The sequence below is a fragment of the Pelophylax lessonae genome (assembly GCF_965119305.1).
Source record: "Pelophylax lessonae genome assembly, chromosome: 12".
Classification (NCBI taxonomy): domain Eukaryota; kingdom Metazoa; phylum Chordata; class Amphibia; order Anura; family Ranidae; genus Pelophylax; species Pelophylax lessonae.
Window position 1 is genome coordinate 60573303 of NC_138779.1, and position 24302 is coordinate 60597604.

General features: G+C 42.2%; 1 protein-coding gene across 1 annotated transcript in view; it reads right to left on the reverse strand.

The window, feature by feature from the left end:
- The window catches only part of LOC309568298 (uncharacterized protein), a gene marked incomplete at its 3' end in the record, with an annotated part of 95584 nt that overhangs the window by 18567 nt on the left and 52715 nt on the right, over positions 1–24302 (reverse strand). The window contains exon 4 of the mRNA XM_082273966.1: positions 17228–17384. Coding sequence (XP_082130092.1) covers positions 17228–17384 — 157 coding nt within the window. The remainder of the gene's footprint in view (positions 1–17227; positions 17385–24302) is intronic.

Below are 24302 nucleotides of genomic sequence, written 5' to 3' on the forward strand. Positions count from 1 at the left end.
TGCGTCGGACCATAGAGATAAAGAAAGACTCCACATAGTGTAAAACTGTATCTCCAAAATGTATTAAAAAGGTAGAAAACTTACATCATTCATAATCATAATAGCCTCCCATGGCTTCCACTATCATTTCTATGCTGATGACACCCAAATCAACCTCTCTACCCCTCAGCTCACCCCATCAGTCTCCTCCTGCATCACTGATCTACTAACAGACATATCAGCCTGGATGTCACACCACTTCCTCAAACTGAATCTATCTAAAACTGAGCTCATAATATTTCCTCCCCCACGTGCCCCTTCCCCTGAATTCTCTGTCAAGATCAATGGAACAACTATCAGTCCTTGCACACATGCCAGGGTGCTAGGGGTAACCCTGGACTCTGTCCTTTCAGGCTCACATCCAATCCCTGTCCAAATCATGCCGCCTTAACCTCCGCATCATCGCTAGAATACGGCCCTTTTTAACCAACGACACCACCAAGCTTTTCCTGGTTATCTCTCTCCTCGACTACTGCAACTCCCTCATCATTGGATTACCTTTACATAGATTATCCCCCTTCAATCCATAATGAATGTTGCTGCAAGACTTATCCACCTTACCAACCATTCAGTGTCCTTCACCCCTCTCTGCCAATCCCTTCACTGGCTTCCACTCACCCAACGAATAAAATTCAAAGTGCTAACAATAGTTTACAATGCCATCCACAACTCTGCCCCCAGCTACATCACTAACCTGATCTCAAAATATCAACCAAGCCGCTCTCTTCGGTCCTCCCAAGACCTCCTGCTCTCTAGCTCCCTTGTCACCTCTTCCCATGCTCGCCTCCAGGATTTCTCCAGAGCTTCTCCCATTCTTTGGAACTCTCTACCCCAGTCTGTCTGACTGTCCCCTAATCCATCCATCTTTAGACGATCTCTGAAAACCCTTCTCTTTAAAGAAGCCTATCCGGCTACTAACTAATACACTGTTTCACTTTCTCCATCAGCTCACCCCCCACAGCTATTACCTTTTGTATCAATTGACCCTCCCTTTTAGATTGTAAGCTCTAACGAGCAGGGCCCTCTGATTCCTTTTGTTCCAAATTGTATTGTAACTGTAATGTCTGCCTTCATTTTGTTAAGCGCTGCGCAAACTGTTGGCGCTATATAAATCCTGTATAATAATAATTATTCCCAATAAACGAACACTTGTAACATCATCCAGTATACAAGATCATAGTGCAATTGCCTGAATGATAAGAGAACCATCACGTTTCGTCTTCAATGGTTTGGTTTCTTACTATTCAGGACATTGCACTATGATCTTGTATACTGGATGATGTTACAACCACCTGTTTATTGGGAATGATGTAAGCTTTCTATCTTTTTAAATACATTTTGGAGATCCAGTTTTACACTATGTGGAGCCTTTCTTTATCTCTATGGTCCAACGCACTGTTTTGACACCAATCTAAGTGGAGTGAATTCATCTCATTGTTACGTGTGGAAACATTTGGAATCTTCTAGTACCACTCCTGGACACATTCAAAACGCGGTTGACACAGTACCTGTATGGGTAACTTAATCCAAATGTTCTGGTAAGCAGTCAGTTTTACAAGTGGTGGAAGGTTTTCCCATTGAGCACAGAAGGTGGCACGACCCTGTTCTGCGATTATTTACTGCACTGGGATATACTGTATGTTTTCTATTCTTATATCTAGCACTGCCAACTAGAGGACTGCTGAGTATTACACTTTCTGGATTCCCCTGGGTTACCCTTAGCAACTGACATCAGACAAACAGCACTGAAAGTCCTTGGCTCGGTCAATAATCAATTGAGGGGATGTTGGTTTTTGTGTTTTATTTTAGAACTGGGATAGGAGAAGGGATGGGTGGGATACTCCAACTATGCACAATCTTGAGGACAACTATCTGTAGAATGCGGCAAGGCCGCTGCTTCACCTTGCCACTGAAGTGAAGATAAGATTACTGTTCCCGCTTGAATATTCTCTTCAGGGTTAACAACTTGGCACCCCCTTTACTCTCACTGCCTGTGTGCTGACACCCATCCACTAACTCTAGCCACTGGAGTGGTCCCCTTCCTGGGCAGACACTTTGGCAAGCTCATCTGTACTCACGGACACTGTTTTTCCAGAGTTGCTCTGCCTTCACCTCCACAGTCAGCTTCCACTGGACCTCTGGGTTCAGCCACACTTTCCTGGTCCACTAGGCCCACCGCCTGTGACCACCATCCACAGCAACAGGAAGAGAGACAGCCATCACCCTCCTCCTGGGACCTGGCTTCCCGCCCAAAGACCCCTGTCAAATGTGCCCTTGGCTATTATAATGTATCCCAGGATGCACCACTGTCTGTGCCAACCCACTGGGACAGTTACAAAGTCTGTGTGTCACTGGCTGGGTTTCCTCCACTGTCCAACAGGCTCCCCTTTTGGACACAGTGGGGACACTCCTTCAGACCAAGTGAATCACACATGGACACAAGCAACAGGCCTGACTAGAAATTCTGCTCCCCTGATAAGCAGACAGAGCATCTAAGTTTTACCTGCCACTCTCCTGATAAACAGGCAGAGCTAATTACACTACCTATCTAGCACCTATCTAGGAGGGTGGTACATATATATATATATATATATATATATATATGTGTATATATATAATTTATTCACATTTTCTGTTCAGTTTAATATGGGATATTTATTTTGCAATTTGGTTTAGTGCTGCACTTTCTTCGATTATCTATACTCTCACTAATAATTGGAATCTGTATTACTCCTCTCCTACATTATCCATCTGGACCAGTGTTTCTCAAACTTTTTTAGTCAAGGCACCCTTTAAAACTATGGACAACCTCGAGGCACCCTCCAAAATTATGGACAATCATGAGGCGCCCCATTCTAAAATGTAAAAACGACTCTGGTAGTTTTACATAACGCAGCAACATCAATACATGTAGGACACCTAACGTTAAAGGTGATCTATTCTTCCAAATCAAATACACTTTTGCAAACTGGTACTGACTAGTATTCCAATGTTCTTCGTCTCCCTCAGTTTTTTTCAAGCAAGGAGGATATGCAGGCAACTGACATCCTCCTTATCAACTGATGATGTCATTGGTAGTTAAGAGGTTGGCAGCTAGAAGGTTGTAATGGTGCACAATGAAAACCTGTGGCTTTGTGTAACTAAAAGGCAGGTTTCATCCACCCACTGGCTTGTATACACTTTTTAGGCATTTTACTAAGGCACCCCTGAAGAAACCTCAAGACCCCCCCAGGATGCCTGAGCGCCCTGGTTGAAGAAGGCTAATCTGGACACATGCCTTACATCAATTCCTTTTATATTATGGTACTTTATGTTATTTCAGTTACAATGAAAGATGTTTGAGAGTCATATACCTAACCTACCACTTACTCAATTTGACTTGGTCCTCTCTGTATAATGTATGTTTGTAGCCTGGAACTTTAATGGCAGAAATAAGGTAGTTACACCCCCCACTCCCCTTTATTAGTTGCAGTCTGTGTGTCTACACAGGCACACTCCTAGCAGAGACTTTTACTGTGGAGCTGAATCAGGCAGTGCACTCTTGCCCCCATCCACTAATGAGCACCCTCACTTGGATTACAAGAAACTCTGTAATTCTATGTATTTGTGTATAGAACATGGAAACAAGATTAAGCGACTCAACTATGCATGGAATATAGGAACTGGGATGCAGCAAAATGGCAGCAGGTGCTCTGGACTGATGAGTCAAAATATGAAATATTTGGCTATAGCAAAAGACAGATTGTTGGCGAAGGGCTGGAGAGCAGTACAATGAGTTTCTGCAGGCAACAGAGAAGCATGGTGGAGGTTCCTTGCCAGTTTAACCACTTAAGCCCCGGAAGATTTTACCCCCTTCCTGACCAGGGTTTTTTTTTTGCGATTTTTTACTGCGTGATTTTAACGGACAATTGCGTGGTCATGTGGCGCTGTACCTAAACTAATTTCACGTCATTTTTTTCCCACAAACAGAGCTTTCTTTTGGTGGTATTTGATCACCTGTGCGATTATTTGATCATGCGCTATAAACAAAAAAGCGCGTAAATTTTGCAAAAATAAAAATATTTTTCACTTTTTTTTATATGAAATTCCCCTCAAAAAAAATGTAAAATTCAAAATTTTTTAACATTTTCAGCCAATTTGTTTTATGCTACATATGTTTGGTAAAAAAAATTGCAAAAAGCGTATTTTGATTGGTTTGCCCAAAAGTTATCGCGTTTACTAACAAAGGGAAAGATTTTTGTCATTTTTGGTGTGTTTTTTTTTAACGAGTAATGGCGGCGACCTGCGATTTTTTTTGCGGTACTGCCACATTGCGGCGGACAGATCGGACCCTTGACTGACATTTTTGACACTTTTGGGGGTACCAGTGACATTACTGCAGTAATCAGTGCTATACATATGCACTGTTACTGTAAAAATGACACTGGCAGGGAAGGGGTTAACTGTATTGGAGAGGGAGGGGTTAAGTGTGTCCTAGGGGCGTGTTTCTAACTGTAGTGGGACAGGTCTCCTATTGTAAAAACAGAGATCAACGGTTCTACTTAGTAGAACCGTCTGATCTCCATTTTTACACAGGGGAGAATGACAGGCGGCTTGTTTACATAAGCCGCCCGCCTTTCTCCCGCTCTACCGACGATCGTAGTGTGACCGGCGGACATCGGGTCCGTTGGTCACACGCCCGGACTCCTCTGTGAACGTGCCGAGGCGGGCGCGCACCTCAGCGGGCGAGCGCTCGCACGCTATTGGCTCAAAACCCGGTGACAGGCTAGCGACGTAGATCTACGTCACTCTGCCTGGCCGGGGCTGACTACCGCAGTAAATATACTGTGCGCAGTCGGCAAGCGGTTAAGGCTGCATTTCTATAAATGCAGTTGGATATTTGGTCAGGCTCAATTGTGTCCTCAATGCTGAGAAATACAGGCAGATACTTATCCATCATGCCATACCATCAGGGAGGCATGTCATTGGCCCCAACTTTATTCTGCAGCAGGACAATGACCCCAAATCTATAGCCAATGTCCTTAGGAACTGTCCTCAGCGTTAAGAAGAACAAGGAGTCCTGGAAGTGATGGGTTGGCTCCCATAGAGCCCTGATCTCACCATCATGAAGATATGTGGTTAGTTCTCCAAGATGTTTGGAACAACCTACCTGCCAGTTGACATCAAAAACTGTGTGCTAGTCTACCTAGAAGAATTAATGCTGTTTTGAAGGCAAAGGGGGGGGGGGGGGGTCACACCACATATTGATTTCAATTGGGTTTCTCTACTGTTCATTACTATTGTACCAAAGGGACAATATCTCCGTATTAGGAGAAATTGTTCAAATTCTCAAGATTTTTTGACTCAAGCAAAAAATTTGACCGATAGATTTCTCGATAAAGGGTATGATTATGAGTTTCTCCAACAGACGCTCATGGAAGTATATCAACTGGATAGGGTCCAACTGTTGAGACCCCAAAATACAGATACTATCAGATCTTCCTCTTCTTCAGTCACACCCTTTGTTACCACCTTCTCTAGCCAACATATGAATATTAAAAACCTGATTCGCCGTCACTGGCATATTCTTAATAATGATCCGGTCCTACGTAGATCTTTACCTGATAGGCCTAGGGTTGTCTTTAAAGGAGCCACGTCCTTGAGGAATCGCCTAGCCCCCAATGTTTTAGAACCGCCGAAGCCTCAGCCCACATTTTTGAATCAACTGACGGGCTTCTATAGATGTAATAGGTGTCAGATTTGTTCCCTTAACTCCATTAAACAACATAACACCAAGGTTTTTGTTTCTCACAGCACGGGGAAATCCTATGATATTCAACCCTTTATTTCATGTACTAGAATGGGGGTGGTATATTTGCTCCAGTGTTCATGTGGCTACCAGTACGTTAGTAGAACCAAGCGTCCCTTAAACGTTAGACTTAACGAACACGTAGCCAATATCAGAAAGGGATTCCCCAAACACTCTGTTTCCAAGCATTATGCGTTAGTCCATAATAGGCACCCTAAGAACACTCTCTTTTTGGGAATAGATAAGTTTACACCCCATTGGAGGGGTGAACCCCTTATTAGAGGCCTTTCCCGATTAGAAATGTCCTGGATTTATAGATTGAAAACGTATATACGCCATTCGGGTTAAATGTAGACACAGAGGTAAACGCCTTTATTGATAATGCATAGCTTTACCCGTATTTAACAACAATTATGAACTAATTGGTTATTGTTGTGCATACATTTATGATTTATGCATAGGTTTATTCATACTATGTATTTATATGTCCAGACTCATTGGTTTATTATTCAGGATTGATTTGGATATATTGTCATTATTTTTATGTAATTTTATATGTATATTTTTTTTGGGATGTTCCTATACTGTCCTGATTTGATCACCGGACTGTCCAATGTATCCATATCCTAAATATTAATTTTACATTAGTGGCCTTTTTATAGGTATTCTGTCAAATTACTTAATCAAATGAGTCATTGGCTTTTTCTAGTCTTTGTTTGTTTATATCTTGTTTTCCCAATATAATAATGGTCGATCGGGTAGTTCCGGTTCATGCCATATTACTTCCTTTTTCCTGTTTTCATGTACCATCTCAAATATGGCGGATTGGGAACTTCCGGTTATCAATTCAGGGCTTTCCTTGTATATAAATAGGTGGCGTCAGCACGCCGCCCATACCTTTGATAACGTCATCTCTGACGAAACGCGTTGGATCACAGCATGCTGATGTCACCCTCACCAGTGTTCAGGAAGTACGGGCTACCGGAGCCGTCTGGCCGGCGGCTGCTTTTTTCATCTCTCCCTTGCCAATTGTTCATCTATCATTGTAAGTGTGATTCTTTTTATTACAAATAAATTTGTGGGATTTTATGCTATGGCGCCCCTTCTTTTATTCTATGGTTGAATACCTTCCTGCATCGCTCTCAATCCTTGAGCCCCTTTTGGTCGGCATCTGAGATCCGGTCTTCAGCTTTCTGTACACATCCACCATCAATATCTGCCTATATATTATCATCTGGTAAGGATATTTAGTGTTGGCGTTGAAGATACGGCTCCAGTATGTTTGGGATTTTCTGTGGATTTTTACTATGAGCTTCTATACTATTCCTTTCTGGTGAGCTGCATTCCTATCAGTTCACTCATATAATCCTTTTTTTCACAAGCACTTTATTATCACTGAATGTGTTTGGTGTTAGTTCCACACATTAAGTGCATTAGTTTTGTTCTCTATTTGTTATTTTGGTTTTACGCTATGGTGTTTTAATTTTTTCCATGCATAAATCTTCATTGTGTTGGTCGTTTGAGATTCCGGGATTTATTGTGTACAGCCTTTGCCGGATTTCCTTTGGAGTCTATGCTATCATTTGGCACGTTATCTACTGATTTCCGGTAAGCCTTTCATCTACACGGATATCCACAGTCGCGTTCACTAAATTTGTTTTTTCACGGACTTAATGGACAATTCATCAATTTTCAGACTTGTATAAAGTACTCGAAATTTCTACTTGAGTAAAAGTACAAGTGCTCGATCAAAAAATTACTTGAGTAGAAGTGGAAGTGCTCGCAGAAAAAGTTACTTAAGTAGAAGTACTAAAGTATTCAACATTTTTTTTACTTAAGTATTGCAAGTAGTTTTTTCAAAAAATTTGCTACTTAAGTACTAAAAGTAAAAAGTACCAGTAGTTTTGAAAAAAAATTTCTACTCAAGTACTGAAAGTAGAAGTACAAGTACTGTGTTATGTAGTTATTAAAGAAAGAAGTCAAAAGTATGAACATCATATTGTTTTTATTATTTCAAATGATTTATTCAAATGATTAACCTGTGTTTGTTAGTAGTTTCTTGATGCACTTTAAGCGCTGTAGCACCATTTATTTGTTTGTTTCATATTTTCTTTTTATTGGAAAGATTTGGTATAGCAGCTTTTATTATACACAGCCTTTATTTTCGTATGCGCTGATTTACAAATGACATTATACACATTTTTTTGAGCTTTATGCAACCTGCCATCTACTGTTCTGGCAGTGGTAATTTTTTTAAAAGTAACGAGTAACTATGCAGCACAAAAAAAAAATACTTGAGTAGAAGTATCGAAATCATCGAAAAAATGTAGTGAAGTAAAAGTAGAAGTAGGAGAAAAAAATTCTACTCTAGGAAAGTACAGATACCGCATTTCGGTACTTAAGTACAGTACTTAAGTAGTTCTACTTCGTTACTATACATCTCTGTCAATTTTTACTTCACAAATTACATTTTTGATTTAAATGTTTGATTTTTTATAGTGCGACTTGTATTTATTATTGTTCTTTGGGATGTTGGTCACACTTGAAGTCGCTGCTTCACACACGCAATTTGGTTAGATTAGCGCAGTTGTTTTTTTTTATGTTTTATTCTGTTTTTTGGCTTCCAATTGCTGCTTATCGTATTCTGATGGGGTTTTTGAGACATTCTCTGCGGAGGATACTGATATGAGCGGACTCTTCATGAGGTTGAGGAATCTGCTTGTATCAGAAGTACACACCCAATGGGACATAGCTTTTCTTGATACATATGTAAAGAGAACTATGGTCCCAAGGAGTTTAAGATGGGAGGTATGCCCTCAAGTGGGTGAAGTTGAACTGGAGGAATGGTTCAGATATTTTAATGAAGCAGATATTAATTTCTTCAAATTTCTCTCGGCCCGGAAGAGTGCAAAACTCTCCAGGTTGGGTGAAGAAGTGAAATCTGTAAAAGAGAAATTAGCCCCCTATATGGCAAGTGAGGAATACAAGACCGCTTCTGCAGACCTCTTAAAATATCTGGAGAAAGAGGAAAAGGAACAAAAGATCAAAAAATGTAAAAAGTTTAACCGAGATCTACAGGACTACCATTCTAGTACTGTCTTTGAATGGCAAAAAAAACTTTTTGGAGACTCGGAATTATTGGATGATGAGATGGAGGTTTCTACCAATCCCCCTAGGGTTGGATTTAATGGTTCATCCCAAACAAATAACAATGGTCCGAAAACAACTAAGAAAGGGCCTCGACATAACGGACGACGTCCTTCCTTTAAATCACCATTTAGAGGACCTAATCCTGCTAACAATAAGCCACCACCTAATCAATTTAAATCTAATGGTAATTTCCCCTCACAGGGACAACAAGGTGAATGGCAGCGAGGTAGAGACCGTAACCAATACACGACAACAAAATTACCCTCATACTCCACAATGGAGGAGTGGACCCGATAGTTACTCAGAATCTGGCTATTATTACCCTAACCATCAAGGTCCAGAGCCAGGGTATTATCGGTCTCCACACTGGCGTCAACATCATAGTCCCCTTAGATCTAATCCCCAGTGGTTCGATCCATCTTACAATTGCTCAATAGGACCAGAAAGGGATTTTCAGGGATATAAACGTGACTCATTTCCCAGTAGACATGACAACCATCACTATAATGTTTTCCGGTTAATAACCGATTCTATCCTCTTAGGCATAATGAGGTCCCTAGCGATATTGACGTACCCGAGCATCAGACTAATACTCGCCCGATGAGAGAGGTGGCTCCTGAAAATTCTAACCCCCAGCCATTGGCTACGCAAAGCTATCCTGGTTGGGGTTTTCCCAAAGCCAATCAAGGCATCAAACGTCCTGCCGAACCACAAGCGGTTGTAGGGGAGGCAGGCGCAGCAAATCTGAAAAAATCAAAAACTTAGAAGGTGCGGGTATTTTCAATTTAAGCAAAGTGGTGTTGAATAACTCTGAAACACGTATTTTGGACAAAGGTCTTAAATTTGCGCCTCCACAACGTCTCAATAAATTTCAAACATATATGGACGTTCATAAGTTCGTAAGAAAAATGAACGTGAAACGCCATATAATGAGCAATCCCATTAGTGATCAATGCACAGGACCCCGGATATATCAACACTCTGGGTTATCCAATGCATCACTCTTTAACCCGCCAGGTACCCTGGCACCTTCTTTGAAGGTGTTCAGGGATGTAGTACTTAGGGATCTTGACCAAATCCAGGTACACAAAACCTCCTTGCCCAATGATTTGAAAGAAGGGCTAGATTCTTTGTGTAATAACAAAAATCTAGTCATTAGACCAGCGGACAAGGGGGGAGGAATAGTTGTCCTAGATAGGGAGAACTATATGGCGGAGATGCATAGGATACTGGGTGATAAAACTTATATTGTGCTGCCTTCGGATCCTAAGATAAAATATAAAAAAACATTAGAGGAGATTGTGGAAGAAGGTTATAAGTCCAATATACTTACTAAAAAAGAAAGGGCTTTTCTTGTCCCGAAATGTCCGTGGACGCCAGTAATCTATTATCTCCCAAAACTGCATAAGAGTCTGACTTCCCCCCCCCCCCCGGGTTGTCCCATTGTCAGTGGGATAGACTCTGTGACGTCCTGGGTGGGGAAATATATTGACTCTTATCTGCAGCCTTTAGTCCAAAAGACCCCTTCATATGTGAAAGATACGAGACATATTCTCAACTTACTGTCTGATTTAACTCCTACTGCTAACCTTTGGATGGTAACGGCGGATGTTTCTTCGCTGTATACCATCATACCACATAACATCGGTTTAGATGCAGTTAGGATGTACCTTAATAGAGACTCACAGATCCCAAATCGACAGATCTCTTTCATTATGGAACTGCTTGAGTTTGCCACCCATCATAACTATTTTTGGCTTGATGGGAGGTTTTTCCGCCAGGTTACAGGTGTCGCTATGGGGGCTAAATATGCCCCATCCCTGGCTAACCTGTTTATGGCCCAGTGGGAGGAGGATGTCATCTATGCCCATCACAGACCCCAGGTGTTGTTGTGGGCAAGGTATATAGATGATGTCCTCCTCCTCTGGGATGGTCATCATCAAGACCTACTGTCCTTTATGGAGGCACTTAACTCCAATTCAAGAGGTATACAATTCAACTATGAGTGCAGCCAGTCCACTATTAATTTTCTCGATATTGTCATAACCATCAAAGACAATCAGTTTATAACATCTAACTATTTCAAATCAACGGATAGGAATTCCTATATCCCAGTTGACAGCTGCCATCATGCCCCTTGGCTGCGGGCGGTACCAAAGGGACAATATCTCCGTATTAGGAGAAATTGTTCAAATTCTCAAGATTTTTTGACTCAAGCGAACATTTTGACTGATAGATTTCTCGATAAAGGGTATGATTATGAGTTTCTCCAACAGACGCTCATGGAAGTATATCAACTGGATAGGGCCCAACTGTTGAGACCCCAAAATACAGATACTATCAGATCTTCCTCTTCTTCAGTCACACCCTTTGTTACCACCTTCTCTAGCCAACATATGAATATTAAAAACCTGATTCGCCGTCACTGGCATATTCTTAATAATGATCCGGTCCTACGTAAATCTTTACCTGATAGGCCAAGGGTTGTCTTTAAAGGAGCCCCGTCCTTGAGGAATTGCCTAGCCCCCAATGTTTTAGAACCACCGAAGCCTAAGCCCACATTTTTGAATCAACTGACGGGCTTCTATTGATGTAATAGGTGTCAGATTTGTTCCCTTAACTCCATTAAACAACGTAACACCAAGGTTTTTGTTTCTCACAGCACGGGGAAATCCTATGATATTGAACCCTTTATTTCATGTACTAGTATGGGGGTGGTATATTTGCTCCAGTGTTCATGTGGCTACCAGTACGTTGGTAGAACCAAGCGTCCCTTGAACGTTAGACTTAACGAACACGTAGCCAATATCAGAAAGGGATTCCCCAAACACTCTGTTTCCAAGCATTATGCGTTAGTCCATAATAGGGACCCTAAGAACACTAATTCCTAATTCTTGGGAATAGATAAGTTTACACCCCATTGGAGGGGTGAACCCCTTATTAGAGGCCTTTCCCGATTAGAGATGTCCTGGATTTATAGATTGAAAATGTATACGCCATTCGGGTTAAATGTAGACACCGAGGTAAACGCATTTATTGATAATGCATAGCTTTACCCGTATTTAACAACAATTATGAACTAATTGGTTATTGTTGTGCATACATTTATGATTTATGCATAGGTTTATTCATACTATTTATATGTCCAGACTCATTGGTTTATTATTCAGGGTTGATTTGGATATATTGTCATTATTTTTTGTAATTTTATGTAATTTTATATGTATATTTTATTTGGGATGTTCCTATACTGTCCTGAATTGATCACCGGACTATCCAATGTATCCATATCCTAAATATAAATTTTACATTGGTTGCCTTTTTATAGGTATTCTGCCAGTTCTGGACAATAATTCCAACCATCACGGGAACTTGGTGGAGTACCTTAGGTTTCTGACGGTTCTTACAATTAATACATATAGCCAACTTTTTTACCGATTTATTTGTTTTTATTTTGAGCCAAATTACTTAATCAAATGAGTCATTGGCTTTTTCTAGTCTTTGTTTGTTTATATCTTGTTTTCCCAATATCCCAAATTTCCCAATATATGGCCGATCGGGTAGTTCCGGTTCATGCCATATTACTTCCTTTTTCCTGTTTTCATGTACCATCTCAAATATGGCGGATTGGGAACTTCCGGTTATCAATTCAGGGCTTTCCTTGGATATAAATAGGCGGCGTCAGCACGCCGCCCATACCTTTGATAACGTCATCTCTGACTAAACGCGTCAGGTCACGGCGTGCTGACGTCACCCTCACCAGCATTCAGGAAGTACAGGCGAGCGGAGCCGTCTGGCCGGCGGCTGCTTTTTTCGTCTCTCCGTTGCCAGTTGTTCATCTATCATTGTAAGTGTGATTCTTTTTATTACAAATAAATTTGTGGGATTTTATGCTATGGCGCCCCTTCTTTTATTCTATGGTTGAATACCTGCCTGCATCGCTCTCAATCCTTGAGCCCCTTTTGGTCGGCATCTGAGATCCGGTCTTCAGCTTTCTGTACACATCCACCATCAATATCTGCCTATATATTATCATCTGGTAAGGATATTTAGTGTTGGTGTTGAAGATACGGCTCCAGTATGTTTGTGATTTTCTGTGGATTTTTACTATGAGTTCTATACTACTCCTTTCTGGTAAGCTGCATTCCTATCGGTGGAGGTGTCTCGGTTTACTATTTAGCCTGTCACTTTTTTTTTTTTTACATTTGGTAAGGAGTATTTAACTGGTCTGTCTTGGTGGCGGATGCTTCACATACTTCTTACCACAACACTTGGATTTCATGTGAATTTATAAGTTCACTCATATAATCCTTTTTTTCACGAGCACTTTATTATCACTGGAAAAAAACGGAGTGTTGTATAAGTTATGGTAGAACCAATCTCATAAATACACTCACCGTGCGCTCAACAGAACTCAAGATGGCACACTGATATAACAAATATTGACATAAAGTCTAAGCAGCTGCTATAATCATGAAGAAATCGAACAAAGGTGTCTGAGAATATTAAACAGTAAATAAAATATATTCAAACACTAGCAGCGCTATAAGCCGAACTTTGGTGAATTAACACAAGTCCTTAAACATACAGATGGGTATTCCGGTCCTGGAGCCAGTGGGTTATACACAGTCCTTTGAACAAGGTAAGGATGTGAGAGATCCTGACTACATCACCAGATTTCCACCACCACTTTTTGCTCCCCCCCTATACTCAAAACTCACCAGACCAAGGTGAATAAAGATCCTTCAAATTCTCCTCCACTCGGCTGTATGGCTGGACACAGGACCCTCTTTCCTCTTACATTCCCAAAAGTTTTCTCCGTTCAAGAGCGCATGTAAGTGAACAGAGTGGGGGCAACAATAGTGTAATTCCGCCAATGACGTTTATTAAAACACACAGCACACAGCAAACTTAAGCCCCTCTCCCCTCAAGATGTCTACTTACAAGAAGAAGCATCTAGTGAAGGCATTGAGTGAGAATGTATATACGCTGGGTAACTTCAAAACCAATTCCCAAGGTTCAGGGGTCATGGATGAATTCCAGCATGGTGTGGGTGTCATGGGCGACCGCACACATCGGCTCTGACGCGTTTCGTCTTCTGACTTCAACAGAGAGCCCGTGTGTGCAGCGCGGTCGGTTCCTCTTTATGGTAACGCAAATGCACATGTGCCGGCGTTACCATAAAGAGGAACCGACCGCGCCGCACACACGGGCTCTCTGTTGAAGTCAGAAGACGAAACGCGTCAGAGCCGATGTGTGCGGTCGCCCATGACACCTACACCACGCCGGAATTCATCCATGACCCCTGAACCTTGGGAATTGGTTTTGAAGTTACCCAGCGTATATACATTCTCACTCAATGCCTTCACTAGATGCTTCTTCTTGTAAGTAGACATCTTGAGGGGAGAGGGGCTTAAGTTTGCTGTGTGCTGTGTGTTTTAATAAACGTCATTGGCGGAATTACACTATTGTTGCCCCCACTCTGTTCACTTACATGCGCTCTTGAACGGAGAAAACTTTTGGGAATGTAAGAGGAAAGAGGGTCCAGTGTCTAGCCATACAGCCGAGTGGAGGAGATTTTGAAGGATCTTTATTCACCTTGGTCTGGTGAGTTTTGAGTATAGGGGGGGAGCACAAAGTGGTGGTGGAAATCTGGTGATGTAGTCAGGATCTCTCACACCCTTACCTTGTTCAAAGGACTGTGTATAACCCACTGGCTCCAGGACCGGAATACCCATCTGTATGTTTAAGGACTTGTGTTAATTCACCAAAGTTCGGCTTATAGCGCTGCTAGTGTTTGAATATATTTTATTTACTGTTTAATATTCTCAGACACCTTTGTTCGACTTTATTATCACTGAATGTGTTTGGTGTTAGTTCCACACATTGAGTGCATTAGTTTTGTTCTCCATTTGTTATTTTGGTTTTACGCTATGGCGTTTTAATTTTTTCCACGCATAAAACTTCATTGTGGTGGTCGTTCGAGATTCCGGGATTTATTGTGTACAGCCTTTCCCGGATTTCCTTTGGAGTCTATGCTATCATTTGGTACGTTATCTACTGATTTCCGGTAAGCCTTTCATTTACACGGATATCCACAGTCACGTTCACTAGAATTGGTTTTTCACTGACTTTTTGGACAATTCATCAATTTTTACTTCACAAATTACATTTTTGATTTAAATGTTTGATCATTTATAGCGCGACTTGTATTTATTATCATTACTATTGTTAATTGATAAAAAATAAACTGTTAACACTTCTGTTTCTGAAAGTTTTCCTAATTTACAGCATTTTTTTCCTGCCTGCCTTAGACTTTTGTGCAGTTATATACACAGTCTATACCACAGTCTATAGTGATACTAATGCACTCTGCAGTGTAGTTGAGCATCATGGGAAATGTAGTTCCAAAACATCTGGAGTGCCAAGGTTCGCCATCACTGGTCTATACAGTATATATATATTCAGTATCTCACAAAAGTGAGTACACCCCTCACATTTTTGGAAATATTTTATTATATCTTTTCATGCGACAACACTGAGAAAATGACACTTTGCTACAATGTAAAGTAGTGAGTGTACAGCTTGTATAACAGTGTAAATTTGCTGTCGATTCAAAATAACTCAACACACAGCCATTAATGTCTATACCGCTGGCAACAAAAGGGAGTACACCCCTAAGTTAAAATGTCCAAATTGAGCCCAAAGTGTCAATATTATGTGTGGCCACCATTATTTTCCAGCACTGCCTTAACCCTCTTGGGCATGGAGTTCACCAGAGCTTCACAGGATGCCACTTGAGTCCTCTTCCACTCCTCCATGAAGACATCACGGAGCTGGTGGATGTTAGAGACCTTGCGCTCCTCCCCCTTCTGTTTGAAGATGCCCGACAGATGCTCAATAGGGTTTAGGTCTGGAGACATGCTTGGTCAGTCCATCACCTTTACCCTCAGCTTCTTTAGCAAGGCAGTGGTCGTCTTGGAGGTGTGTTTGGGGTCGTTATCATGTTAGAATACTGCCCTGCGGCCCAGTCTCCGAAGGGAGGAGATCATGCTCTGCTTCAGTATGTCACAGTACATGTTGGCATTCATGGTTCCCTCAATGCACTGTAGCTCCCAAGTGTCGGCAGCAGCCGCAGACCATGACACTCCCACTACCATGCTTGACTGTGGGCAAGACACACTTGTCTTTGTACTCTTCATCTGGTTGCCGTCCCACCCGCTTGACACCATCTGAACCAAATGGATTTATCTTGGTCTCATCAGACCACAGGACATTGGTTCCAGTAAGCCATGTACCTAGTCTGCTTGTCTTCAAACTGTTTACGGGCTTTCTTGTGCATCATCTTTAGAAGAGGCTTTCTTCTGGGACCATGAAGACCAATTTGATGCAGTGTGCGGCGTATGGTTTGAGCACTGACAGCAACAATTCTTTTTTCAGATCCTCAGAGAGTTCTTTGCCATGAGGTGCCATGTTGAACTTCTAGTGACCAGGATGAGAGAGTGAGAGCGATAACACATAATTTAACACACCTGCTCCCCATTAACACCTGAGACCTTTAAACACTAAAGAGTTACGTGACACTGGGGAGGGAAAATGGCTAAATGGGCCCAATTTGGACATTTTCACTTAGGGGTGTACTCACTTTTGTTGCCAGCGGTTTAGGCATTAATGGCTGTCTATTGAGTTATTTTGAGGTAAAAGCAAACGTACACTGTTATACAAGCTGTACACTCACTACTTTACATTGTAGCAAAGTGTTATTTCTTCAGTGTTGTCACATGAAAAGATTTAATAAAATATTTACAAAAATGTGAGGTGTGTACTCACTTTTGAGAGATACTGTGTGTGTGTGTATATATATATATATATATATATATATATATATACATACACAGTATATATATATATCAATATATATATATATATATATATATATATATATATATATATATATATATATATACACATACAGTACACGTATACATACACAAAGGTATCTTCAACCACCTCCTTATCCTAGCCAAGTATGTCAGAATACGGGGCTGTTCGCAGAGTCGTGGGCACGAGAACAAAGGAACTGACACATCAAGTGGCTCCTTCGGGTTTAATGACTACGTCTATAACCACAAATAGAACTTTTCAGACAGGAGAAGAGCCTGCTGCACAACTGTGAAAGACTGAAGAGACGAATGGAGGATGTGGGACAATTCTTGCAGCAATAAGGCAAATAAAGCAGTCAGTTTTTACCTGAAGTGAAAGTTTCATGAAGATTCCGCAATGCAAAATCAAGCCATTCTCCAGTCATAGCTCCTTCTTCAGGGTGATAGTGTGTTTTGTAGTAATCTACAGGGTCAAACTCATCAATGTAGGTTTGAGATGATGTGAACGGAGTCTCCATGCTGATCTATCTTTACTCTAGGAGAGTAAAGGAAGCTTGATTCAGGTAATTGCAGTGCACTGCAACTGAAACAGGGAATGCAAGTTATATTAGGGAGGAGGGATAAAAGGTACTGGCTCAACCTCAAATAATGTCTCAGTGGGGGAGGAATTACTTCAGATTAACCCCCACTGACCCAACAATCACTCACAAGTGTATTAACTAGTGAGAGTGTCCTCTAGACTAATTGTAACATATAGTACTAAAAAGGGAAAGACCCTTAAGAGGTTAATCACAGAGGAATCTTTTTAATTAAAAAGACTATTTTATTGAAAAATCAAAAAAAATGAACAATATACAAATATAGTAACTATCACCTTCACCAACAAAGTTAAAAACTGACAACGTTGTTATAAAGGGAATGCAATACTTATAGTTAGAAAGGACTTTGCTCATTATGAAATGTTAAGCAGGTCAAACATCATTCACAGTTTTAATGTTGTCACTAATTAAATATTCCGTGTAAAATGTGTGTGTTCTCCACGAAGGATTAAAATATATTTGCAACTTTATGAAACTTTATGAACTTTATGAAAATAAATCACAAACTGGCATAAATGTTGTATTGGCGTAAAAAAGAGTTGTAAAGTCAGAAGGTTTTTCATCCTATTCCTAATGCATTCTATGCATTAGGATAAAAAACCTTCTGGGTGTAGCAGCCTCCCCAGCACCCCTAATACTTACCTGTGCCCCATCTCACTCCAGCGATGTCCACGAGTCCCTCAGTGGCCCCTCTCCCTCCTGATTGGCTGAGACACAGCAGCAGCGCCATTGGCTCCTGCTGCTGTCAATCAAAGTCGGTTAGTCTATCAGGAGAGAGAGGGTGCGGTGCCGCAGAGCAGCCCTGTGTCTGAATGGATACACGGAGCTGCAGCTCAGCTCGGGTGCCCCCATAGCAAGCTGCTTGCTGTGGGGGCACTCGGCAAGAGGGAGGTGCCAGGAGCAGCGAAGAGGGACCTGAGAAGAGGAGGATCCAGGCCACTCTTTGCAAAATAAACTGCACAGAGGAGGGAAGTATAACATGTTCGTTATTTTTTATTTTTAAAAAGACGAGACTTTACAATCACTTTAATTAGGAGAAGTAAGTGGCCTGTATCTGAAATGCTAAAGATGTTCTGCTACTTATGTTAGCAGCTTCTTCAGTTCTAATAAATGTCAAACATACTCTGATATTCAAAGCCCCAACACCTAAACACAGACAAAGTAACCTGGTATTTGCATTCCAGTGTATCGAGGAACTGGGGAGCCAAAACAACCTCCCAGTATATAGAAGGGTGAACTGTGTAGGTCAGGGCTCAGCAGTCTTCTACACCTTAACGCTAAACATTAAAAAACAAAAAAAAGAGGCTTCGTTTGGGAATACTCCAGCACTACAATGAATCATCTAGGGGCAACGGAAAAAACAGCTATACTTATCTTGCCCCTTGCTTGCCCAGCAGCTGACAGGCATCTCTCCCTGACACCAAAATGTAGTTGAAAAAGTAAAAGTCCAGCACCGACCCACAAAAAATGTCAGTGGCCTTCACCTTTAAACCATTCACCATTCCTGTTTTGTAGGTTATATACTGCTAGTACATAGGGCCTAATTCACTAAAAGGAAGGAGTAGAAATGCTCACTCCCCATTTAATTACTCCCATCTAGAGCAATTAAGACCTCAACTAGGTGGACCTGCAAATGTAAAATTACGGCTAGATGCAATAGTGAATTCCGATTAGAGTACATGGATTCGCGGTTGCGGTTTCATAACCGGTTAAGTCCGATATTCCGAATGAATATTACAGAGTTATGTCAGCTATTATGGTTACATTCCTTTTTTAGGTATAGTTATGTATCTGTTATGCGTTTTAACTTTTAGATTTCCTATTAGCAGACTATAGAGCTCTCTAATTATCAACATTCATTCTTTATGTATCCTAAACTTTCAAACATATCTAATTTTACTCAGCACATTGGTGTAGTGGTCTCTATGCTCATGGACAAAGACTGCTAGATGATGAGTTCTAGTCCCAACCATGCTAACACCCTGCGTGTTTGCTGGTGTGTGATTATTGTTTTGCCACATAGTATTAACTTGGCTACATCACATACAAAATGGGCATGTACATTCCGGCAACATATAAAGTAGAAGTTCAGCCTATTTGTAAGTTGCTGTGATTGGAATCCTTTCCCCATGCTATACAGGGTGAGAGTTTGGAGTCACTGCTGGTAAAACACAAGGGGAGTCAGTGATAGAGTATCACACTGAAAGTGAAGCACAATAAATAACACAAAAGAACTGTTGATAATATATTAACTTTTATCTGTAGATTATAATCACTGTGTTTGCACGCATAGACTGCTGTTAGCATGGCGCTTATTGTCTATCACTATTATTTTGAAAGTTACGTTATAGTTGGTATATATTAGTATTATCACAGTGTTACAATTTTTGATAAAAACATAATAGCAGTGGGTTTTTTTCCTATTCAAAAAGAAGCGGGACTGGAGCTTGAGCAAGCTGGCACTAACAGTTGGCCAATCAGAAGCAACTTTATACCAAGTCCTGGGAAAGGGAGTCGAGGGGGAAGGTGAAGATTGTCTAGAAGGTGGTCAAGGTTCAAGGAATACAGACAGGTTAAAGATATGGACTGTTCCCAACCAGTACAATCTTGTGACTTCTGTTAAAGGGGAACCTAGTTCAGATCTGGATGGTATAGCTGACCACAGAAGAGCTTGAAAATCTATGTGGAGATTATAAATGTAATAGTCACTCATTGTTTGTGGGATTTCTGGTAGAACCAATCCAATGTCCTCACTAGTCCCTGCATAGAAGGATTAGCATAAAGTGCAGAAAGGAAAGGGTTAATACTTGATGTGCCACATTGGTAATGGGAAAGCTTGAGAATAGGGAACCATTGATTCTGACTCTCACATGGGGAAGTGTGTATAGTCACCTAGTCCTATATTTTCCAATGCTAGTTTTAGGAAGTCCCAGTTGTCTCTAACAAATGCTTTTTCAATATCTTTTGATAGTAAAAAGGGATGAGCTTAGCATTTGAACATTTAGGTCATTCAGTGTGGATAAACGTGACAACTTTCAGCTTTCAATGGTTGTGAAGGAAGCGGTGGGTACTTGCAGCCGCTGCACCCTTACTGACCCCCAACATCGCCATGTCAAATCACTAACATGGCCAAGGATCCCCAGCCATATAAGAAATTGGGCAGGAAATGAAGTGGGTTATATTATTGCCTAAATATGGCTACACATCCACATTTTGGCAATGACATCACTACTAGTGATGGACGAACATCGGCCGGGGTGGTTCGCGAAAGGCCGCCGCAAATTTTCTCAAAAGTCCGCGACTTTAATAGGAGGCGAACTTTAAAAACCTTTAGGTCATATTTGCAGCCACAAAAGACTTACTAGCTGAGCACAAATAGTCCCAGCACATGGACAATGTCATAACAGAAGTATTGCAATTGGAAAAGTTGCCCTAAAAATTATTATTTTTTTTTCTTAAATCAGCCAGAACTGACAGCAGCCGGTAAATACATGTCAAATACATATAGGGTCCATTCACACATCTGTAAAATGGGTCCGCATCCATTCCACAATTTGGCGGAACGTTTACAGACCCATTGATTTTAAATTCCAGTCTGAAAAATGAGGCCTTCACAGGATAAAGAAGTAAGTGTCGGCCATTCCAGGCCCCAAAAATTAGCCCACATGCGTTTACCTGACAGCTAAGAACGTTGTATTCTGTGGCTGAAGGTACATTAGGCATTCACAGGTAACAGAAGTAAGTGTCGGCCAGTATTGGCCCCAAAAATTAGCTCACATGGGTTTACCTGACAGCTAAGAACGTTGTATTCTGTGGCTGAAGGTAAATTAGGCATTCACAGGATACAGAAGTAAGTGTCGGCCAGTATTGGCCCCAAAAATTAGCCCACATGGGTCTACCTGACAGCTAAGAACATTGTATTCTGTGGCTGAAGGTACATTAGGCAATCACAGGATAAATAAGTAAGTGTCGGCCATAAAAGGCCCAAAAAATTAGCCTAGATGGGTTTACCTGACAGCTAAGAATGTTGTATTCTGTGGCTGAAGGTACATTAGGCATTCACAGGATACAGAAGTAAGTGTCGGCCAGTATTGGCCCCAGAAATTAGCCCACATGCGTTTACCTGACAGCTAAGAACGTAGTATTTGATGGCTGGAGGTACATTAGGCATTCACAGGATACAGAAGTAAGTTTCGGCCAGTATAGGCCCCAAAAATTAGGCCACATGGGTTTACCTGACAGCTAAGAACGTAGTATTTGGTGGCTGGAGGTACAATAGGCATTCACAGGATAAAGAAGTAAGTGTCGGCCAGTATAGGCCCCAATAATTAGACCACATGGGTTTACCTGACAGCTAAGAACGTAGTATTTGGTGGCTGGAGGGAGGTACATTAGGCATTCACAGGATACAGAAGTAAGTGTCGGCCAGTATTGGCCCCAAAAATTAGCCCACATGGGTTTACCTGACAGCTAAGAACGTAGTATTCTGTGGCTGAAGGTTCATTAGGCATTCGCAGGATACAGAAGTAAGTGTCGGCCTGTATAGGCCCCAAAAATTAGCCCACATGGGTTTACCTGACAGCAAAGAAAGTTGTATTCTGTGGCTGGAGGTACATTAGGCATTAACAGAAAAAATAATTGTCGGCCCTGAAAGGCCGCAAAAATTTGACTTTCAATGGACATGAAATGCCTTTTATGCTGCTGTATTTAGCGAAGACAAGGACCAGGAATTGTTGTGAGTGGGTGGGGGTTTGGCGGATATTTGTGGCCTGGCATGAGGAATTTCGATGAAACCTTGTCTACTGGTCACATGTGTTGAATTCCTCAGAGATCCATGCCTCATTCATTTTTATAAATGTGAGGTAGTGTCAGAGAAACCTTCAGCTGCAGACTGGTCATCACATGACAAGCACCACATGACTTCCACATGACTTCCTGGCTGCCTATAAAAGCTGAGCAAGTGCTCAGAGGAATTGCTGGTTTGTCTTTCAGCTTCCTGTACCTGAGTTCCTGTTTCCTGTTTGATCATTTACCTGCTGTGACCCGGATTGACCCTGACCTACTCTGCTCTTCTCCTGGACCCGACCTTGGCTTGTTTTACGGACTTTGCTTTTGCTTACCTGTGTTTGACCCTCTGCCTGCGACCTGGATTTACCTTCAGTTTCCTGTGCCTTGACCTTCTGCTTGTGACCTAGTCTTGTCTCCTATCTCCAGTGCCTTGACCCTCAGCCTGTGACCTGGATCGTCTGCTTACCTGTGTTTGACCCTCAGCCTGCTCCGGACTTCTTCTGCTGGATCCTGATCAGTCTCTTCTTCAGTTCTACAGGACCTCCACACAAGCTCTACCTGCCTGCTGGTAGCTTGTGCCTCTTTGTGCCATCCACCCTCTGTATCACCTCCAGAGGGGCGGAGTGCGCTTAGTCGCAACAGCGAACCGTTTTCGGCATCTCGGCCTCGGTGAGTACCTCTATTCTGATAGTACAAACCAGCCATGTCAGAGGCCGACAGAGCGCGTTCTCCTCTTGAGATCCTGTGCCAGCAGGTCACAACCCTCACTGATGCAGTCCAGAAACTGCAGGAAGGCTATGCCCAGATTGACGGTCGTCTCCAGCAACTGTCAGGGTCACCTGCATCAACAGCCGCAGCCCCTGCGCCCACCAGCGGAGCCTCCTCTTCTCAAGCTGCATCAAGCCCCACAGTGATCATGGCTACCCCTGAGCCCAGGGTTCCCACACCTGAGCGTTTTTCAGGCGATCGCAAAAAGTTCCGGGCCTTCAAAAATGCCTGCTCCTTGTACTTAGCCCTTCAGACCAGGACTTTTTCGTCCGAAGTAGTTAAGGTGGGATTTGTCATCTCCCTGTTGACCGAAGAGCCGCAGGCCTGGGCCCACAGCCTGATGGAACAGAGGAGCTCTCTTCTGAATTCTTTGGACCTTTTCTTTGAAAGTATGTCTCAACTATATGACGACCCCCAACGCACCGCTACTGCAGAAGCCGTGCTACACTCCCTGTCTCAAGGAAAGAGACCAGTGGAGGACTACACTGCTGAATTTCGAAAATGGTCAGCTGACACAGGGTGGAACGAACCCGCTCTTAAATACCAGTACCGCCAGGGGCTGTCAGAAGCTTTGAAAGATGAGTTGGCCAGGATTGAAACCCCTGCCACTTTGGAGGATTTAATCCAATCCGCTACCAAGCTAGACAGGCACATGCGCGAGCGGCGCTCTGAGCGCTCCCAGGGTCCCCGACCTAGTTGGATGCTCCCTAAACCTTCTCCCGTTCACCCATCCTTTCCAGTGACTCCTGTCACCTCTGCTCCAGAGGCTGAGCCCCTGCAGCTTGGATTGGTCCGTGCTCCTCTTACCCCTGAAGAGAAGCAACGACGGCGACAGGCCAATCTCTGTCTGTACTGTGGGGGAACTGGACATTTTCTCCGTACCTGCCCCGTGAGACCCAGTAAGTCACGCTCGCAGTTTTTCATGAACTTTCAAAACCCTGGTTTATCCCAGACTTATGTCACCCTCTCTGTCTCCTTACAGCTAATGGAAAAGGAAGTTCATCTACCAGCAATTATTGATTCCGGAGCCTGTAGTTGTTTTCTAGACACTTCACTGGCCCAAAAACTACACATTCCACTGCAAACCAAAGAACAAGGCCTCCAAGACTACCTGGCTGATGGGTCTCTCCCTCGCTCTGGATTTGTCACACAACAGACAAGGCCCATCCTTGTCACCACGGACTCCGGCCACCAGGAGCTTCTAAGCTTTGACATCATCTTCTCCCCCATGTTCCTCATCATTTTGGGGCTCCCCTGGCTACAGGCACATGAACCTGACATCAATTG